The sequence below is a fragment of the Labrus mixtus genome, chromosome 20 (assembly GCF_963584025.1).
Source record: "Labrus mixtus chromosome 20, fLabMix1.1, whole genome shotgun sequence".
NCBI lineage: Eukaryota > Metazoa > Chordata > Actinopteri > Labriformes > Labridae > Labrus > Labrus mixtus.
Genome location: NC_083631.1, coordinates 9,115,531 through 9,135,999, shown reverse-complemented (window position 1 = coordinate 9,135,999; position 20,469 = coordinate 9,115,531). Strand labels below are relative to the sequence as shown.

General features: G+C 41.2%; 2 protein-coding genes across 2 annotated transcripts; both read left to right on the top strand.

The window, feature by feature from the left end:
* The first annotated feature begins 1,772 nt into the window (after positions 1–1,772).
* ypel3 (yippee-like 3) lies at positions 1,773–9,256 on the top strand. Its single transcript, XM_061065764.1, has 5 exons — positions 1,773–2,090; positions 5,174–5,292; positions 5,524–5,567; positions 6,627–6,735; positions 8,132–9,256. Exons 2-5 carry the CDS (start codon positions 5,176–5,178, stop codon positions 8,219–8,221), a joined length of 360 nt encoding a protein of 119 aa, XP_060921747.1. The 5' UTR covers positions 1,773–2,090; positions 5,174–5,175; the 3' UTR covers positions 8,222–9,256.
* A 3,800-nt stretch (positions 9,257–13,056) lies between these two features.
* Positions 13,057–19,862, top strand: atp6v0ca (ATPase H+ transporting V0 subunit ca). The gene is made up of 3 exons (XM_061065836.1): positions 13,057–13,308; positions 16,724–16,907; positions 18,695–19,862. Exons 1-3 carry the CDS (start codon positions 13,233–13,235, stop codon positions 18,897–18,899), a joined length of 465 nt encoding a protein of 154 aa, XP_060921819.1. The 5' UTR covers positions 13,057–13,232; the 3' UTR covers positions 18,900–19,862.
* The last annotated feature ends 607 nt before the right edge of the window (positions 19,863–20,469 follow it).

Here is a 20,469-nt window from a genome sequence, read left to right as displayed (position 1 = left end):
CTTCTCTGTCCACAGCTTCGAAACTCAGAATATTTGCAGTTTTTCTTTGCTGTTGATTGTAACCTGAATATCTTTGTAGATTTGATTGTTCATTAGACAAACAAGAAAACCAGGAAACACCTTCTTGGGCTCTGGAATCTTGTGATGTAGAGTAGTTAATAAAAAAGTTTGACTGTCCTAATTAAAAGAGAAAAAATGAAGTGTGGAGAGGCAGTCTTAAAATGAAAGTCCGAGGCAGTCTGATAACATATAAAAAGCCTTTATTTGTCAGGGATTGTCAACGCGAGTCTTCTCAGGACATAATTGATAAAGATGAGACAGGTGCTTAAATAGGGTGTCATGTGATGTCATGGTCACATGATACATTTCAAACATCTGATTAAGATGTAAACAAACACAGCGACTCATATATGACACAAAATATTTCAGAACTTGTTTAAGTACGGTAGGATGCCATGAAAGAACAAGTTCAGTGCAAAACACACACATACAACAAGCTAGCCCTAGCTCTTTTCTGATTTATAATCAAGTATTTAACATCTTAGTTCCTCTTCATTATTCCCTTTAATCCCTGTTTTGTGGCATTTTGATACATTGGATGTCATTCCCTTGTTATAAATCCATTTAAACCTGCAAGGTGAGTTAGGTGTGACTTAAACAAAGAAGATTATTTAAAGATACTTTTCAGCAGATGTTTCTCGGATTCAGCTCTGCCCCTCAAACATGTTTAAAAGATCATTAGAAAAGATCAGTTAATTGATCAAATGTGCATAATGTTTTAGATATTAAGAGTCTTGTGCAGACTTTCTTTAGTTTTAAAACTGGCTCTTGCTGTTCTAGGTACATTTGGGCATTCGGGGGTGCAGATGGCCTAGTGGTTAGTGGTTGTGCTATATGTCTTTGAGGCAGGTGGCCCAGGTTCAAATCTGACCTGTGGCTCCTTTCCTGCATGTCATTCCCCACTCTCTCTCTCTCTCTCTCTCTCTCTCTCTCTCTATCCCTGATTTCTGACTCTATCCACTGTCTTGTGTCACAAACAAAAACTTAAATGTATTTATTTCTTGACCTCCTTCCTAAAATATATCCACTGAAAGGAAAAGGAAAGGTGCAGCCACAGGTGAGAACTGTAAACAAATGATGAAACCACAACAACAAAACCACCTGAATGTCCAGAAAATGTCTTGTTTAGCTTCCATAAATGCAACAACAGTTTATTATTAATCTGATCGTTCTCTTAGCAAAATGTCATATACACAAATTCAAATTTAATCACTCATCTCGCTTTCTTTGTATTTGAACATGAAACCAAACAATACATTAAAACCATTCTCCCCTACCAAAACAAAAAGGCTTTTAACACGGTAACTATGTACCTCCTTTATTATCTAAATCTGTATGTATCTCTTCTGTCTTTATATAATGTTTATCACCTGGCATCTGTTATGTAGTCTTGTTTACTAAATAAGAAGGGGGGGGGGCAAACCAACTTGCTTTGGTTCCTGTCTCCTGTTTGCAAATATTTTCTGAATCTGTCACATAACAAATACTTAATCTACAAACGTGTGTTAATGTGGTCAGTTTGCAGCCAGTATGAAGGACTTTTATACCTCATCCCGCAGCAGGACGTGTAGCATTAATAAACTGTAAAAACTGATAGCCATACAAGGCTCATGTGAAGCCGAATCTGATTGGTTGACCCACATTCTGAGCGTCAGCCGCGGCCTCTGATTGGTGGAGAGGCTTTGTTTTGCACTCCGCAGACTTCCTCCTCCTGCGTGTTTTCATAAACAAAACACATTTTTCTCCCGCCGGTGCCGCAGCTCGGTCCTCCTGCTGTCAGCCTGCCAGCATTGTCGGATTTCAGCTCCTGCCTTTAGACGACAGAAAGCTTCCGAGCTGGTTTATTTTATCTAAAGAAAGAAGAAGAGTCGGTTTAACGGAGGCTGTGTGTCAGAGCTGCCGCCAGCGCATGGCCGACCGTTTGTACCGAGACGACCTGTCGACCGTAAAGCTGCTTTAATTTGGACGTTTTTCAGCTGTCAGCAGCATTGGTCCGCTGTGTAGACTTTAACCATCATCTTTATTATCAGGTAAGCCGACAGAACAACCCAGAATAAAATCTTTGTTTGCGCATCTGAGCTGCTGTTAGCTAATGTTTGTTGTGACAGCGGAGCTATCCCGCTAGCTAGGTCACAGCTACCAGACGGTTTCTGTTGTAACTGGCGGATGTTTCAGGCTGTTTGTGTCGTTATTTTGCGACTTAACAGACGGTCAACAGGGTTGGACAGTAGAGAAATGGCGCAGACTTGAATTTGGTTTAGTTGATTGCATCAAACAAAGCGAGAACTGACGCTGCTGCGTTCACGTGGTGCTCGAATGCTCGGAGATTCCATGTTTGGAAGTCGTTCGTCCGATTTGTGTTGTTATTGTAGATCTTAACGTGGGTGAAATCTTGAAGCCAGTATAAAACTTGTTGTTTTTCATTGCTAAGAATACTCTGGGTCGCTCTACATGGACAGCAACTTATCTTTACAACTTCTACCACACACAAATATATAAATAGGCCCAAATTCTATTTATAATACTTGTATTATTATCATGTTGTCCACTTTTGAATTGGTGTGCCTTGTTTCAGTTTAAAAGTGATTTACTTCAAATTTCTGCGATATATTCCGACCTTAAAGGGGCATTCAAGTGAGATTTCCTAAATCGGAAACACGTTTTCAGATCTTTTTCACAGCACTTGAAGGCAGGTTGTTTGTGCAGACTTGACCAGGAAGCAAGTCGCTGCAGATAAACCGTGTCCTAACCTGTCTCCTAACCTGTCTGCCTGCATTAGTCTCAATTATTTTAATTAATGCACGACAAGGGAGGCTATTTCAGTCTGCACAGGAGACAGCTAATGAGCTTCTCACCTATCAAGGCTGCAATTCAATATATTCAAAAACATATTAGTCTATAAGAATATTAATATGCCAATATGCGTCTGGAAAATAATAAGACCTAATATTAACACATCGTATGATCATGTTTTATCATAATGCTTCCAAGCTCAGTCCAAAACGTTTGTTCTAAAGACTTAACTGTGACCTAATACAGTAGGAAACAGGATTTATGCAAAGAATGTTTACACATGCATGGACTTTGTCTTGGTGTTTTGGTGCACACAATTAAACTTAAGAACAAAGTAACAGCGGTGCTGCAGCAGGATTAAGAATAAGTTTCTAAAATGGAATAAAATGCGAGACTTGGCGATGGAAATAGGGATGGAGTAGAGTATAAACAGTGTACTATAAGTCTACTCAGAGTGTTTGTTTGTGCAGGAATGTGCATGATATTAACCAGGAAGTGTGCAGAAGCAGGCCCAATAGGAGGAACACATGGGATAAACATTGTGTAATATTGCGATAACGATATCAGTAGCTATAAATAAACAAAAAGAAAGAGTGCAAATTAGATTGAACTCAGTTTCTGTTTTTCTTCATGTTTTAGAGAACACCTGTGTTTGCAACATGACGCTTCTAACTCCAAAATAAATCCCCAAAAACCTTTTCTCTTCACTAATTCATCTGAGTAGCTGATAGTTCATCTGATCTGATGCTTCAAAATGGCCTCCGTACAACAAGTAGAATCTACACATGCTAAGCAAGTTAGCTTTGCTTGACTGCATTAAAAGTGTTTTTTTTAATAGCAATAAATTCTGACTCTCATGATGTGTTTATTGCGAATGCTCACATCACGATTTTTATGAAAAGTTTATGGTATTAAGATAATTCTAGTCCTGAGCTATTTTTATGAGGTAATAGTTATAAACCAGCACCATCAGGTCTGCCAACCTCAACCTGCTGCCCCCTCCTCCCTGCAGGACTACTAATCGGTTATGGGGGGGGGGGGGCAGAGCTTTCTTCATTGCCGCTCCCACCCTCTGGAGCTCACTCCCAAAAGACCCCCCCTCAATCTCCACCTTCAAAGAAATCCCTAAAAAAAGAACCTGTTCTATGTCGCCTACAACCACTGACAGACTGCTCTCACCCTCCTTCTCTCAGATTATATCATCTTTGTTTTGTTCTGTTCTTTGATGATTCAGAAAGAGCCTTGATGTATACACGCTTCATATTTCATTTCTTATCGATCTTATCAGTCAGTAAAGTGTCCAACTTAATCATGACAGGGACCCAAAGATTTCTCTTCTTATAATGAGTCCGATCACAGTCAGCGGAGAGGTTTTAAAGGTATGACTGACCCCCCCACAAGTCTGTAATACTTGGTGATCGATTGATTGCCAAAATAAATATGAATGTGACCAGCTGCTTGAGCCGGTATCAAAGGTTATTTATTTAGGTCAGGTGAACTGAGAGAGGATTATTTGCACCATTGTATTGCTCCTATCAGATACAGGAAATCTGAGACAGAACCAGTTTTTGTCTGGTAATGTCCTCAAGTTTTTTAATAACAGCAGGAAATCCTCAAAACCCTCAAGTGATTAACCCGCTGGGTCTGAGGCAAAATGTTGGATACTTTGGTTTAAGTTTTAGAGAATAGAATCTGGTTCCTTTAATGATAGATAGTATCCTTAAGTACAGAAACAGATCTTCAGTGATAGTTTGAATCAAAAGCTGCTGCGAGATAGAGCAGAGGGGGTTCACTCAGATTCACAGGTCTGCAAATATACCGATGTATCTCAAGTCCATATGGAGTCTCACAAAGATGCAGAAGTGACAATTATGTCTCTTACGGTACATCCCTGTGTGCAGGTTTCTTTAAATTAAAACAAAGCAGGATTATACTTTGCATATCTGTTATATAAGACATGTGTGTAGGAGAGGAAAGAGTCCATCTAAAGCAAAACAAACTCCGTCCTGCACACAGTCTAAAGTGCAAAAATATGTTGGTGATGTTTTGTTTTGGTCCTTTGCAATAAGGACAGTGTGCAGGAGTTAACCTGCAGTTTTTGATAACTGAAAACAAGGAATCCCTCCATACTCAGAGCCTTGAACTTCTATTTTTCAATATTGTTTTTTTTTGTTGTATCAAAGATGAAAATTCTGGTGTTGTGACAACCCTGTTCTTACACACTGACACACATCAGTCTTTATGTGCAGAGCGGTCAGGTCTAGACCTCACTGTATTCACATACTGCCATCCCTCCTCCCCCTCCCCCCCTCCTCCTCAGACATGGTGAAGCTGACTAAAGCGAAGACGTTCCAGGCCTACCTGGACTCCTGCCACCGTCGCTACAGCTGCGTGCACTGCCGTGCCCACCTGGCAAACCATGACGATCTGATCTCAAAGGTGAGCTCTCTGCCCGACGCCCTCATTCCAGGCGGCTCATAATAACAAAAGCTTTTGGCTCGCACGTAGTTTAGGAATGAGCCAAACAGGAAAAACTGGACTGAAATAAAACAAATCAGAGATCTCCAAGAGTAAGGTTTTGGAGACGCAGGAACAATTATAATCCGTATGAACTTGTGTTGATCTGTTAGTTCTTTTTCTCTAATTCAGTTTTTCCTCCTTGTGTCCTAGTCTTTCCAAGGCAGCCAGGGCAGAGCCTACCTCTTCAACTCTGTGTAAGTTCTTTATACTCAAATGCTTCCACATGTGTGCATGTTGATTAGACTGCAGTGGCTGTGGTTGTCCTAAATGTTCAGTCTCATTTTTAGGTTTGTAACGGGGTAGAAAGATTTTAATCCATCAGTGCTTTCACACAGACACAAAACTCCTGAAGATTTCAGGGTGAGCTGCAAAACAGCAGAATGTTTCTCTCCACACCCGGAGTTTCTCCTCCAGCCTCCTCGTATTTATTCTGCAGAAAGTCAGAGTGAGCTGATGTGAGAACGCAGCAGGATATAATCAAGAGAATTCACCTGGAGCCAGTGGGAGGGGGTGGTGACCTTTATTCTCTGTGATCGCTGCACGACCATAGACTGTCTGCACGCATATAAAGACAAAAATATTCTCATTATAGCGTTGCATAGGGGACTCTGTTGCTTCGTCCAACACTTCTGCATCGTTGTCTTACCCCGGGAGGACCCCCCTCCTGCAGGGATAGTCTCCAGCTGTTAGGTGCATATGTAAACAACCAGATCGGAAGGATTTCAGGGGCAGTCCTCCTGAAATGATCTAAAAAAACTTTCAGGAGTGTGTGTGTGAAAACGGCTCATGAAAGTTAGAAAAAGTCCTAGGAATTAGCAGATTCCTCTCAAGTTTTATTTGTGGGTCTTATATAAAAACGATTTTGAATCTTCTTTGTTTCTGAAATAGAAATTTCTTAAAAAAGTGTAACTTACTCTGAAAGCACATTCTCAGTATCAGACATGTTTGCACAAAGCACACGTTCTACAGATAATTTGATTTGCTTCAGAGGGGACCTTGAAGTTGTCTCACGTTGAAATCACGTTAGTCATGCTCTAACTTCATCAGCCTCTTTAAACTCGGTCTGTGCTGAGAGCTTTCTTAGAAATGATTCCCTCGACTGTTTCAGGGACTTTTTATTTCTTCAGAGAAGTTACAGCGGTCAGAGAGAGAGAGTTGATTCCTCTTCTCTTCTGGGTAAAGTGAGCGATTAAATGTCCGCCTGTTTATCGAAGAGGAGCTGTTGTTTGACTCTTTGTTTGCTCTCCTCTCAGCGTCAACATCGGCTGCGGTCCTGCAGAGGAGAGGCTGCTGCTCACGGGACTTCACGCAGTCGCCGACATCTACTGTGAAAACTGTCACACCACGCTGGGTTGGAAATATGTAAGTCAGCCCCCCCCCCCCCCCCCCCCCCCCCCGTCAATGCTAAACCAGTTTTATGCTTGACAAAGGGGTTTACGTGGTGCCCTGTTCAGATGCCTTTGATGCAGGTTTTGATTTACAATGGCCCCCCTGAGAGCCACCAGCTAAACGTTTACTGCAATTGTTTGTTTGGGAGTTCAGAGTTGTGTTCCCTCCTTTCATTCTTAGCTGAATGTGTGTTACCGCAAAGCAAAATCATATTTACCCTTTTTATAAAACTTCCTTAAAGAAGTCAAATGCAGGATTTGGTCTTTTGTGTGATTTGTTACACCCCTTAGTTTCAGAGTGCTTTATCCTTAAACAAGTCTGAGTTTTGCTCTTGTCTAACCTCTTGCTCGGTGCCTTGATTTGATCCTCTCTGCTCTTTATGAATATCAAGTTTTCTTAAAGGCTTTATATGCGTTTATATATATTTTTCACACTTAATAACTTAACTTAATAGAAATCAAGTATATCCTCTGAAAATAACTCTGTGAGTCATGACTGTCTACAATGGGTGTAACACCCGAGTCCCACTGTCTGTGATGTTTTCAGAGTTTTCAGAGTCCTATCTTCACTTTGTTTACATCGCCCGGACGGCCGGCTGACTCCTCCCCTCGTGTATAAAAGTTGTTGAATTGAGGGACTAGAGAAAAGAAGAATAACATACTGTACTCACTGATTAACTGTGTTTCTAGATCACGCTCATTTCAGGTAAATTTACATGCAGTGTGAAGATACGAGCATAATAAAGATCGCTAGCATTAGCATGCTAACACAACAATGCAGCGCAAGTTGTTTTGGTTTCATGCTGGTGCTCAAGGGCGACATCTGCTGGATCAAAAAAAATCTCAAGCCTTTAATTTAACCTTTAATTTACCACAAATATTCCCATTCAGATATTAAATCTCTTTTAGAGAATCCTGGTCAAAGCAGCGATACAAGAAGTGTCACACAAACAACAAACAGCAGCTCAAGACAAACAAAGACGTTCAGTAGTCAAACATGTGCATACACTGGTCAAAAAGTCTTTAATCCAAATCAAACGACTCATCAAATTATTTGTTTTTTAGGTGATCCTGTAGCTCAGACCAAGGCAGGGATAATTAGCCAAATCACTCGCCAAATACGGGTGTTTTGTTTTTTTGCTCAACCTTCCAGTCACGGTGGCAGCTAAAAAAAAAGAAACATATCGGAGTGCTTTGTGACAACAAACAATGTAAATTGAATCTCGCTCTCCTGTGTGCCTCGCTCTGACTTTATGAGCAGAGACAGGCAGTCCTAAATGAGGCCCACCAGGCTCCGCCCCCTCCTTATGTCAGTGTGTAGTAGTGGTCATATTTTCTGTCTCTCTCTCTCCCCCCCCCCCCCCCTGCAGGAACAGGCCTTCGAGCTGAGTCAGAAGTACAAGGAGGGGAAGTTCATCATCGAGCTGTCCCACATGATAAAGGACAACGGCTGGGACTGAGCGGGCAGCCTTCGTCTTTCTCCATGACTTTTTCATAAGTTGCATCCCGCTCGTCTTCAAAAGGTGTAGCTTCCTCATCCCGCTCCAGAGCCATCGCTGTGCCACACTTTTCACTTCGTCCGGCTTTGCCAAGAATAGCATGTGATGCCTTATGTCTTCTGTTCTTCATGTTCTTCCAGTGATCACAACAACATGTTTGCTGAGATTTCTATCCCGCCTGCTAGTTGTGCTGGGACATGGACCGAGTGAGTGTCGGGGTTTGTGTGTGTGAGAGACTGGGAGGTGTAGTCGCACAGACACGTGTGTGAGTGCTGGATTTTCAAGTGTTTGAGTGATTAAACCCTCGTAAGCGACCACGGAACAGCCTCAGTCTTTAGGGGGCGGGGCCAATGAGAGTCAAATAATCTGACCTTACAAATGGAATGCAGATTTTTTGGGTTTTCCTTTTGAGTTAAAGGTGCACACTTAGATTTATCCGACCCAGTTCAACCCGTAGATCATGTTTGAGTGATTCAGAGGTTTGGGAATGCTTAGAGCGACGGAACGGGCTTGTTGTTGTTTTTGTTTTTTTTATCAGTGAATTCATGTTTTTTATATGAGAATAGTAACTTTAGTTCTATTTTTGCCAAATGCAATCAGGATGTTGAAATATTAACGCTAAATCCTGCAAAAGTCTCCTGCAGATTCAGAAATTTAGAGCAAGAGTCTGCTTGTATGGATGAGTTTTACCATGTGTGTGTGTGTGCGCTGAGACGTCTTTGCTTTAGTCTTTGGTTCACATCTAGAGTTTCCTGCACAGTTTTGGGACGTTTTCACTTTTACTGAACGCTGCTGAGATCTGTCCTTCATGTGTTTCCTGTACAGCCTTACACCGAGCCGCCCTTACACACATCATGGCATTTACTCAATCGTGTTAGAAAGCAGAGTGTGATTAGGATCATGTAGCATATTTATGGTGATTTTTAATGTCTGCTTCTTTCATTAAAGTGTATTATTTTAACCTGATCTTTCATTAAAAGGCAGAGGTGTCTGTAACACATGGAGTCGTGTTTTTATTCTTTGCTTAACATGTTTGAATCACCTCTGATCCCAAAGCCTGCAAATATTAGAATATCTAAATCCACACTCAGAAACAGTCGATCCTCACGTATGACCACCCAGTGAGAATTGATTATCCTCTTTGCATTTTTCTTCTTCATTTGACCTTCCTTTGCACGGAGAAAACGCAGATGAAAGTTACATAACCGTGTAATACAAAATGCTGGAGCACCTTTACATGCCACAAAAACATAATTGGGATTGTGGATTGCAAAAACAAAACACATGAATAGAAAGAGATGAAGTTAGAACAACGAAGAACATTTTAGTTTTTATGATGAAAACGTAAATAAAAAAATATATTTGCAGATTAGTCGGTCACATGAAAGAGAAGATCCTGAAGGATTCGCTGACAGGTCAGACAAGCAGCCAGCAGAGGGCGCTGTTGGCTTTCTTAGACATTATAAACCCTTCATAAGTACAGTATAAAATAAATATATAGATGTCAGTTTGACAGCTTTTTACATCCTGAACATTAGAAGCAGTCACTCTACATAAACGGACTGTTTGCACCTGAACTCTGAGCGGAGGTACAGATCACTGAGAGGTAGATCCTTGATCCCTGCCCTCCACAGCTGGCCTCGCTGAACCTGTTTGTTTTTGTGTGATGTTTACTTTTATTAATCTCTGTGCTGTCACTACATGTTGATTGCTGTCAAACCTGAACAGTGATGTGAAGAAGAATTTCCCATTTGGGACAATAAAGTCAAAGTCTAGAGACACTTTATAACAACAGCCCTGCGATGAAGAATGCCCTGATTAAGGTAGACACGTTTGATATTACGTCAAAGTTAAGATTCAAACATATTCCTGACAAACTTCTCCAAAAGCAACATTTATCTGAAACTCAAGATGTGGTTCAAATGTCGTCGTTTTCTTGAATCCAGTCTTTAGGAAATCTATTTAAGTCTGCTCTTTGAATGGTAAAAAGTGGATTACCAGGGGATACTGGTAGTGTAGTGGTTCATGCGCTTGTCCAATGTGAGGAGGCCGCAGTCCTCCAAGTGGGCGGCCCAGGTTCGAATGTGTGTGGCTCCTTTCCTGCATGTCATTACCCACTCTCTCTCTCTCTCCCTGACTCTATTCACTGTCCTGTCTCTACAATAAGGGCACCGTTTGTTTTTCACTCTGGCAGAGATGAAGATCCTGGAAATTAAATACAAATGTCTCCTCCTTTAGAGCTGCATTTTGTGCTGTTGGAGTCACATGAATGAGCTCTGACCACAATAAGACTTATTTTGTTTCATATGAGAATGCAGAGGAGAGGCTGCTGACAGTCATGTGTGGGCCGTACGTTCTCTCATGTGTGATCTGATCTCACATTTCACTTCTTCATTCAAAGTTTCCTTTTTCTCCTAAGTACGGTCTCGTGACACGACTGAACATTACAGAAAGGTCTCAAACTGAGTGACAAGCAGTGAAAACTTTACAGAGGGGGATTTAACACATAACAGAGAACAGTATAAAGCGACAGTATAAAAAAGCTGTTTCAAACATGAGTGGATATCAAAACTTTGATTTTCTGCTCAAATAAGTTTCACCAACACATTCCTTCATCCTAAAACAGATTTAGATTTAACTACCACATGTTTTATTTGACTCTTAATCCAATAAAATCACTCAGTCTGTACCTCTGACTGCACTCTTCACCAAGATGAAAAAGTCATTTTTCAAGGCAGGGTGAGGAACGTTTATCTAAATGTTCTGTGCTGTGTCTGAGCTGCTGGTTGTGCCTGAGTTTACCTGTTGAGCTGTTATGCCAGCGGTAGTTTCCTTTCTCCTTGAAATTGCAGAACACGGATGCAGCATCATTAAAGTCGAAGCGTTGTAAATGGTAAATGGACTTGAGCTTGTATATGTATTTTCTAGTCTTCTGACTCCTAAAAGCGCTTTTACACCGCAGGTCACACCTACACATTCACGCACTGATGGTAGAGGCTGCTGAGTAAAGAGTCCATCAGTATTAACTCATCCATTCATACACATTCACACACTGACAACGAAGCAGAAGGAGCAACTTGGGGTTAAGTGTCTTGCCCAAGAACACAGCGGACATGTGGCTGCAGGAGCTGTGGATCAAACCCACGACCTTCCTGTTGAGAGATGGCCGACTCTACCCACTGAGCCATAGCCGCTCTATGAAGGATGGTTGCAGATGATTATTTTGAGTGGAAGAATGAGACTGTAGAAACATGAGGAAAAACGGGCTAACTTGTGGCCTATAGGCTCAGGCCTTGACCCGAATTGCTCCCGCTGCTTCGTCTGCAGTGTGTGAATGTGTATGAATGGATAAGTTAATACTGATGGACTCTACTCAGCGGCCTCTACCATCAGTGCGTGAATGTGTAGGTGTGACCTGCGGTGTAAAAGCGCTTTTAGGAGTCAGAAGACTAGAAAAGAAATATACAAGCTCAAGTCTATTTACCATTACATAATCTTTTTCAATGATATAGATCATTAAGCGCCTGCAGGGAGCCGCTCCGTCACTCTGACATCTCTCCATTAGTGCATGTCCATAGGATCCTGTTTGTGCATGTGTGTATATTTCAGCCTATGTGTGTGTTGCATGATTACAGAGTGTAAAAACAGAATTTCCCCTTGCGGGATCAATAAAGTAAATCTTAATCTTAATTAAAGGCTAAAACAAAGATCATAACATGCTGTTTTTTTTCTTCTCATAAAACCCTTCCTCATATCAAGTCTAAAGAAACGATGTATTAACAAACTTTTACTGAATAATGACTCACTGGGGAGAATAAACATTAAAGGTAATTTAAGAGTGTGAAAAAGGTCAAATCCGTGTGCTCGGAAAACAATGAGGAGTAAGTGCTTAAAACGGCCTGGGGGCGGAAATAACCTCGAACAACGCACAAAATGCACTGATCAAGAAATGGTACATAAATCATATTTTTGGTAAAAGAGGAGAGATTGTGCTCCAACTTGTTCTGTTTGCTTCTTGTTGAATATCTTAGCTGTTATTGTTGTTTTGGGTACACCGTTATTGTTTATTGCATTATTGATCTTCTTGTATTCATAAACATGTTGGAAATAAAGATATCAATTCATGAATCAATCAATAAAATATGATCGGGTAAAGTTATATGAGGACGAAATCTACCCAAAGGTTCGTCATAACATGAGGGGAACCATGAAATGAAATGTCCTTAGCTGATATTATAAACACTCAAACGAGGATGTGTATCTGAGTCATTCATTCAAGATAATCTCAGTTTGTTTGTCTGCTACAGGGTGTGTTATGTTGATTTTATTTAACCTCTCCCTGTCATGGTATTTAACGGGGAAAATAAAATAATTACACATGGTTCATAATTCATTTCCTCGCCTTGCGGTAAATCAGTTGTAGTATTTTTAAATATTTAAAGCAAATACAGAGATTATAGTTAATTTGACTATATCTATTTAACACCCATTTATAGAAAGGCTATATCAGCGTGCAGCGCCCACTAGCGGTTCAACTGCAGTCACTGCACTTGCAGCAGAACATACCACAATACACACACACTCTCTACAAAATAAACTTGAGGTGTTACAAAATGCTGAAGAATTAATTCAATGTCATAATTAATATCAAGTGATTCTAAGTTCTACAATTTATGCAGCGATGTCGTAAACAACGTGGGTAAGATTTCAAGGCGTGTTTGTGACGCGAAGCCACCCCCCCGCGCCCCCTCACAAATGGTTCAGTCCGAGTTGCCTGATCATCTGACTTTTTCCGTTTCGCCATTTTCCTCCTCTACACCGGTGATCTTCCTGGCAGCTACGTCGTCGCCCACTTTTCTTAAGTGTTTTATTTAACCTGCCCGGCGCTGACGGTGGGAAACGGGGGAACGTCCGAGTACGAAGATAATTTACCCTGCCTTTGTAGCTGTATCGCCCCGAGAAGAGTGCGAGAATGTCGTCCGAGGAGAGCCCCGAGTACTCGCCTTTCTTCGCTGTGATGGGAGCCTCTGCGGCCATGGTGTTCAGCGGTAACTACAGCAGCTCCTTCATCCGACATCCCGCCGCCTTTAAGCCTTTCATCATCATTATTTCAAAGCTAACGACTTATTAGCTCAGCCTGCGTTCGTATTTTCGTGTTGTTGTGAGAAACAAAGCGGGATGGGGCCGTGTGAGGAGGAACGACCGATGGTGTTAGTCGGTCACGGATCGCGCACACCTGCCAGGGATGCGGGGCAGAGAAGGGGGGGAGAAGGGGGGGGGGGGGGGATGAAGGTTTCCCCCCCGACATCAATCTGCAGACCACTAACCACCTCCTCACTGTTAACATGAAAGCTAACTACATCCTATATGAGTCTGCTTATATCATGTCACATCACAGCTTTTTAACCCTTGTAGCCGCTGGTCAGTGACGCAGACCCTCATCGAGGTCACATCCTCATTAATCTGTCAAAATGACGTCATTTCACAGCGCAGGAACATCCAGATCTTTAGTCATTATCATAAATATACCTAAATTCAGAGATTTAATCCATCGCGTGTTTGCTGTTGGTTGTAATGGCACATAAAACAGGAGGGCCACAGTAAAGGCCTGAGCATCAGCATGGGGAGTTAAAGGGACATATCTCCTTTTTTGGGAGTTAATTTCAGTATTTTTCAGTTTTTTGAAGGCGTGCTACTCAGTGCCTGTAAAATATTTTGCATTTCAGGATACAATAATCCAAGAACACATGGCTTATTTTTTTTATATCTTATGCATTATAGAGACAGACTCGAGAAGGTTTGTGTCATGATACCAGAATCATAAACTTCAATACAATTAAAGTAGTAATCAAGATATGGACACTTGCTTCAAATATATGCATTCAATGCACGCAATATTTGGTAATTCCCTGTGTTCAGATATCAGAAATTGCAGGCAGACTCCTGCACGATATCAAAACTGCACAGATTCATTGGCAATGTTTAGGTACCAGCAATTTTAAATGGATTCAGTCCCCTCTATGGTTGTCTATATTTTTGATTCCATGTGTTTTCATACATTCTCCGCTTTATTGCCAAAAAACAACATATATTTCATCAGACAGGTGTGGAGGAGAGGGATGAATCACATATGAAAAAATACATCATACGTGTAATTTAGACGGTGTGCAGGAAAGTACCCATTATTCGATGCCTAGGTCTTCTGTTTTTGATGCTGTGGTATCAATGAAGTGTGATTTCTAACTAGAATCACAAGAATCAAATTCTGCTATCATGACAACTCTATTCCTTCCTATTAACGTGAAACTCTTTGTTTGGGTTACAGAGTGGCAGACACCCAAGTGAATCCTTGCACCTGTAATTAAATCTAAATTAGTTTTATATGAATGTAGGGCAGAGGACTTCCATCCACTGATGTGTTAAAATATCCCAACACACACCTCAGTTTTTCTATTTTCTCAATGCGTTATCTTTTAAACGCCTCTACTTTTACCTCCTCTGTCTGAACTCTCTGAGCGACGACATTGACATCTGTCATTACATTCGACTGTTAAACTCCATTCTGGCCCAGATTGTAAGTCTTTTGAGAACTATAAATTGGGGCTCAGGACACTTTTTAGTTTTGCTTTGGTACCCAGAGGTTACATGCAAACCTGTCTCCCCACTGTGACGTAGTTTACATCCTACCAGACTATTTTCTTTGGGAAACTCTGGATACTGTCCGGAAATCTAGATTTCCAGTTCCAGATGATTAACTATAAAAGTAGCATCATATTAATATGTAAACTCACATTGATCTCACTTATCTGGTATCAGTCAGGCTCTGCTTTAATTCATTCTGTATTGGTGTGAAGAGTCATGTAGGCACAAGTATATCTTGAGCGTAGTGTCCCTCAGTAAATCTCTGTGCTGGGTGCTGTTAAAGTGTCATAACAGATTTTTGTTTGTTCACAGATGAGTCAGTCCAGAATTTCTCGAGGTGACAATCGTACGAGACAGAAATAACAATGCAACGTTTAAGGCAATAGGAAACTTTTAACACTGAACACTTCTTCATAATTATCTAATTACTGACATCTTTGTAAAGCGGAAGACCCGCTGTAAAGAAATGTGGCGTGCAAACCTTCATTGTCTGTCCTGTGTCTCAAGGAACTTTATGCATATTTGAAATGGGTAGGGAAAAAGGGTTATGCTGCACTTTTACACAAAACAAAAACTGCAGAGCGCGCATCTGGATCAGAAATTCTTTACTGAATGTTTCTGAGATTCCTCTTTGTGGCCTTTGCCTCTCAGAATATAACGGTAGATGCAGCTCGGTTCAGAGCAGTAAAACAGTCTTAATGGTGGAGTCAGCAGAAATGTTCGTTTTAGCTTGTAAACAACATTGAAACTGGGCTCCTCCTCCTGGGCTCATCGGCAACAGAAATGCTGTCTGATCGGGATAAAAATGATCTAAAGAAAAAAAAAACATGCAGTAAAAAGTAGCCAAGCAGTGTCTGTCATACAACAGAAAAACGCCAGGTGGACACGGGGGCCTTAGAGCAGCGTGATGGGAGCGCTGATATGTGTTTTTTTTGTTTACTCATTTGGTCTCCACGGTAAACATCCTGTGTTCAGAGCTGTTTATCGTTTCTGCACAGCTAAATGTGATAATCAGAAATCAGTCTGTCAGACTGATGTTTGCCAGGTAACAGAGAATAGCTCTGAGGCTTCCTGTTACTCATTGTTCATTTGAGATTTAGTGCAAGTCTAAAATGGATGTAGAAGTAAAGTGGTTTAGTTGGTGAAACATAGGCGGATTGTAACATGTGATAAACCGTTTTATATTTACAGCGGGCTGAATGAAGTAGTTCAATCAACACCTCTCTGACGAGGCGTCAGCAACTGAACATTTATAGATTCACACGATGGTCGTTTTAGACTTTAGTTCTCAAGTGTTTGCACAATTTAAATATCAGAACAACATTAAAGTCAGAGGGAGAGATAAACAAAGGGGCTGTAGTTATTAAAAAACAGGTCAGATATATCAAACATCAAGAGAAGAAAAAAGAAACAACAAAAATGTAATTTATGATGCGTGTCATTCCCCTCTCTCTCTTTCCCTGATTTCAGACACTAACCACTAATGGCCTCTCTAATAAAGGCCTAAAAATAAATCTTTAGTAGAAAGTATTTAGGAGGCCAGAGTTATGTTGAGTCTCTTTAAGGTAGATGAATATATTTGGTTTGAAAGTACATGTCTCTTTTTTGATAAATAACTGTAACTTGCAGAGAGAGCCGATCATCTTTTTGTCTGCAGCCTGAATGTCGAGGCTCTGAAATATAAAATCGATCGACTGGATTAATCACTCTCGCCCAGCTCCGTCTGAATCCATATCTTGTCTAGTTTGATGTTTTTTTAGAGGAAGAACAATGACATGATTGAACAGACGAATGAAAAGAAACCTGTCTTCTCCTCCTCAGCATTAGGAGCGGCGTATGGGACAGCGAAGAGCGGCACGGGCATCGCCGCCATGTCTGTGATGAGGCCTGAGCTCATCATGAAGTCCATCATCCCCGTGGTCATGGCTGGTATCATCGCCATCTACGGGCTAGTGGTGGCGGTGCTGATAGCAAACAACATCTCTGAGAGAGTCACTCTTTACAAGTAAGAGGAATACAACCGTTTCACTCATTTTTACATCCACACTTATCTGGAAACTGTCTACACCGTGTACACCTCATAGGTTGAGCACATGCATACACAGACCTTAATTCACAAATAAAAAAAATAAAGAATAGAAGCTAAGAGGTGTTAGCTAAATCTTTTACAAAAGGCATCAAGAAACCAAAGAGAGATGAGTGTAAGGCCAACACTCACAGGCCTTTAATCAACTTCAGGAAGCATCTGTCCTGAGCTCGATGGATGATGATGAACTAAAATAATTCCTAGATGGTTAAAGACTCCTTCATGCTGCATATGAACTGTTTTTCTCCTGAGAGTCCACTTAGGCTGAGCCCTATCTTATCTTGAACAGATTAAAGAAAAAGGTTCAATCACAAACATTTGGAGAAACTTCAGACATATTTCTCTAATCTCTATCATGCACACACTACGAGATATTTAAAGAATGATTCATCACACGCTGTAGGATGTTGTAATGATTAGCATGTTTGCTGGACTTATGTTCTCGGGTGTTCTTGTTCACATTGTAAACAAACAGAGGCTTACCACAACCTGCTGTAGCGATGCTCTGCAGTGAGAATAAAAGGAAGCAGAAGGCAGCAGAAAGTTTTGCTGCAGTAGCTCTTATTGCCTCTCTCCTCATTACTCTGCATTTTCTTGACAAAAAATTCTGGTTCACAAAGTTTTCTGCTTCTCATTTGTGGTCAGAGAAAAAGTAACTAATCACATATAACGGCTTTGGTTGCATGCAGAAGAAAGTCTGTGGAGAGAAAATGTAGCTAATGCGTTTTCAGAAACACCCAGTGGCTCTGATGTAAAAGCAGTTTTAAGATTTGTCTTCAGTTAATTATTAACGATTGTGGCTGATGAGGTAACTACAGATTTAGATTTTCTGCTGCAGGAGTTAATTCAAGCAGTTGATCCGTTTTCTTGACTGGTGTTGGGCATCCCTGGTGGGAGTTTATGTTTCTTATGACACAGAAAAAGCTAACACTACAGAGCCGTCATTAAGCTTTTCATTCATAGCTTTGAGAGCATGTCAGAGATTTTTCAGAGAATGATGAGGACAGGAATGTTGGTAGTGATTTTATGGAGTAGATGCTGAAGCATTTTTTTTTATTTTTTTTATCTCAACACAGATTATTTATTTCAAGATGCCTTTGGCTTCCCTCTCTGGGTTTGTCTCCGACTACTCAAGTTGCCAGGGAGATGCCAATCATAACTAGCAAGATGTCAATCAAAACATGGCGCACACAGACTTGGAAAAAAAGTCCAAACAGCTAAATGAGCTGATTTTAGATGCTTTTTAAGACATTTAATTTTGATATCATGAATGCATATTTACTATTCAGGCCAGATTTCCGGCGGCTTTCAGAGACTTATAAACTTTTAAAACTGGGACATATTTGACTAATGTTTAACGTCATTACGTTCTTTATTAGCGTCACTTGAAGGACAAAGAGTCATCCTCCTAAGAGCCCCAGAAAACCACTCATGTATCATAATCTACTTCTCTACTGTCCATCTGTACACTCAGTGTGTTTCAACATTCATTTGCCAGGACACGATGATGCACTGACTGTAGGCCACTCTAGAGGCACGTATTCGATACAGAGCACGCTGATGTTATCTCCCTGTGCTGTCAATCATCTCAAATATCAAAACCAAGTATTTAATCAAACATGTGCTGCAGCAGTTTCCCAGATTACGTCACAGAATCATGCAGGTTGTGAAATGATTTGACTCTTTTCTCTGATTCTCTCCACCAGGAGTTTCTTGCACCTCGGTGCCGGGCTGAGCGTGGGCCTGAGCGGTCTGGCGGCCGGGTTCGCCATCGGCATAGTGGGTGATGCCGGTGTGAGGGGCACTGCCCAGCAGCCCCGGCTCTTCGTGGGCATGATCTTGATCCTGATCTTTGCCGAGGTGCTGGGGCTCTACGGCCTCATCGTGGCCCTCATCCTATCCACAAAATAAGTGTGTGCATCAAACACCATCTCATTCATTCCACATCGAAGCAGCAAGAACAAATAGGAGATTTTCACCAACTTCCATTACACCCCGACGCTCTGACAGGACGGGATGGCAACAGAAACATGCTGGCGGTCTGATTGACAGCCGTGTCCTCGGTAGATGTGATCCTTCCATATTGTTTAAAGCCATCCAGTTGTGTCAGGTGTTGTGCGTACAGAACGGGCATGAAGATGTAGTGGTTGTTGTGGGATGATGTGTGGACAGTCTGCTTGATTTGTTGTCTGATCTTAACCTGTACAGTGATCCAGAGTCCCTCCACCCCCTGTAAATGTAGTAACCAGTCTGTGCTGTGAGTGTGAATATCAACGTTTACCCCCCTGCCCATCCCCCTCCTCTTTTGGTTTTTGTTTTCTGTTGGTGGTTTTGATCGTTCTCAGTTTGAGACTGCTGAAAAATCGTGCACATTAGTGTTTTATTTTTTCATGTTCTGTTCGGGGACCATTTTTGAATCATGGCGATGAGGAGCTGACGAGACGTATTTTTATTTCACTATTTATGGAAAGTTATGAAGATTATGACTTAATGAAACTGTCTAAATGGAATAATACTGTTTATGGAATACCCTATATACATCAAAATATATAAATTATCTGTGTATAGTTAGTTAATTGCACTGTGGGTAATTGTTCAAAGTGCTTGGAATTCCTCTGGATGTAGTGTGATTATTAATGGAGGATGTCCACATGTTGACATGGGGTTGACAGTGTGTGTGTGTGTGTGTGTGGTGTGTGTGAAGGACCTGAGTGTGTGTGAGTGGGTTTATGTTTAATATGACATTCTCAAACACTAGTATCGTTTACCTGTAGTGCTGCTGTCTTGAGTTTCTGTTTGTTTGTTTTGAAGGTGAGAGCTCACTGTTCAGCCATGCCTGTCAGATTTCCAAATAAAACTCAACCTCCTCCAGAACATCGTGTCGAGACTTTTTCTATTTGTTGCTCTGACATTTACAAGACGAGAATCCAAAACATGAAGATGCTTCTTCACTTCACAAGCACGGCCATGCAGTGTTTTTCTTACTGTAGGTACAGTTAAAGGTGGGCAGGTACTATCTTTTTGCACAAGTCTATATAATATAACAAACAAGGGAAATTTAGCAGTTTTAATAAAGAATACTCGGATTGGATGTAAAGTAGGGAACATAAAAATAGAGATTAATTAAACAAAAAAAGTTACACCTCACAGACAGATATTTAAACTAATATCATGAGGGGACTTTGTTGTTGTTTTCTAAGGGGTAATGAGCACTTCTTGGGTAAGTCCAGAGTAACCAGAGCGTGAAGGAGGGGAACCAGCAGATCCCAGGTTCAGCTGATCCTCCCGATGAGCCTCCAGCCAGGACCTCCTGCAGCAACCACACAGACAGACAACAGCAGCAAGCCGAAGATTCCCAATGAGTAACTCTGACACCTAGAGTTTAAAATGAATACTGCAGTATTCAAAATCGGAGCGAGCCGTCTCCCCCTGCCCCCTCCTCTCTAGAGTCGATGATCACGCAGGTTGCCATGTGGTGGAC

Bases quoted from the DNA above. Each gene is read 5' to 3' on its own strand.
- ypel3 (XM_061065764.1), top strand. From the start codon at position 5,176: ATGGTGAAGCTGACTAAAGCGAAGACGTTCCAGGCCTACCTGGACTCC. The intron at 5,293-5,523 runs GTGAGCTCTCTG...CTTGTGTCCTAG, and splicing joins ATGACGATCTGATCTCAAAG to TCTTTCCAAGGCAGCCAGGG. The intron at 6,736-8,131 runs GTAAGTCAGCCC...CCCCCCCTGCAG, and splicing joins CCACGCTGGGTTGGAAATAT to GAACAGGCCTTCGAGCTGAG.
- atp6v0ca (XM_061065836.1), top strand. From the start codon at position 13,233: ATGTCGTCCGAGGAGAGCCCCGAGTACTCGCCTTTCTTCGCTGTGATG. The intron at 13,309-16,723 runs GTAACTACAGCA...TCTCCTCCTCAG, and splicing joins TGCGGCCATGGTGTTCAGCG to CATTAGGAGCGGCGTATGGG. The intron at 16,908-18,694 runs GTAAGAGGAATA...TCTCTCCACCAG, and splicing joins GAGAGAGTCACTCTTTACAA to GAGTTTCTTGCACCTCGGTG.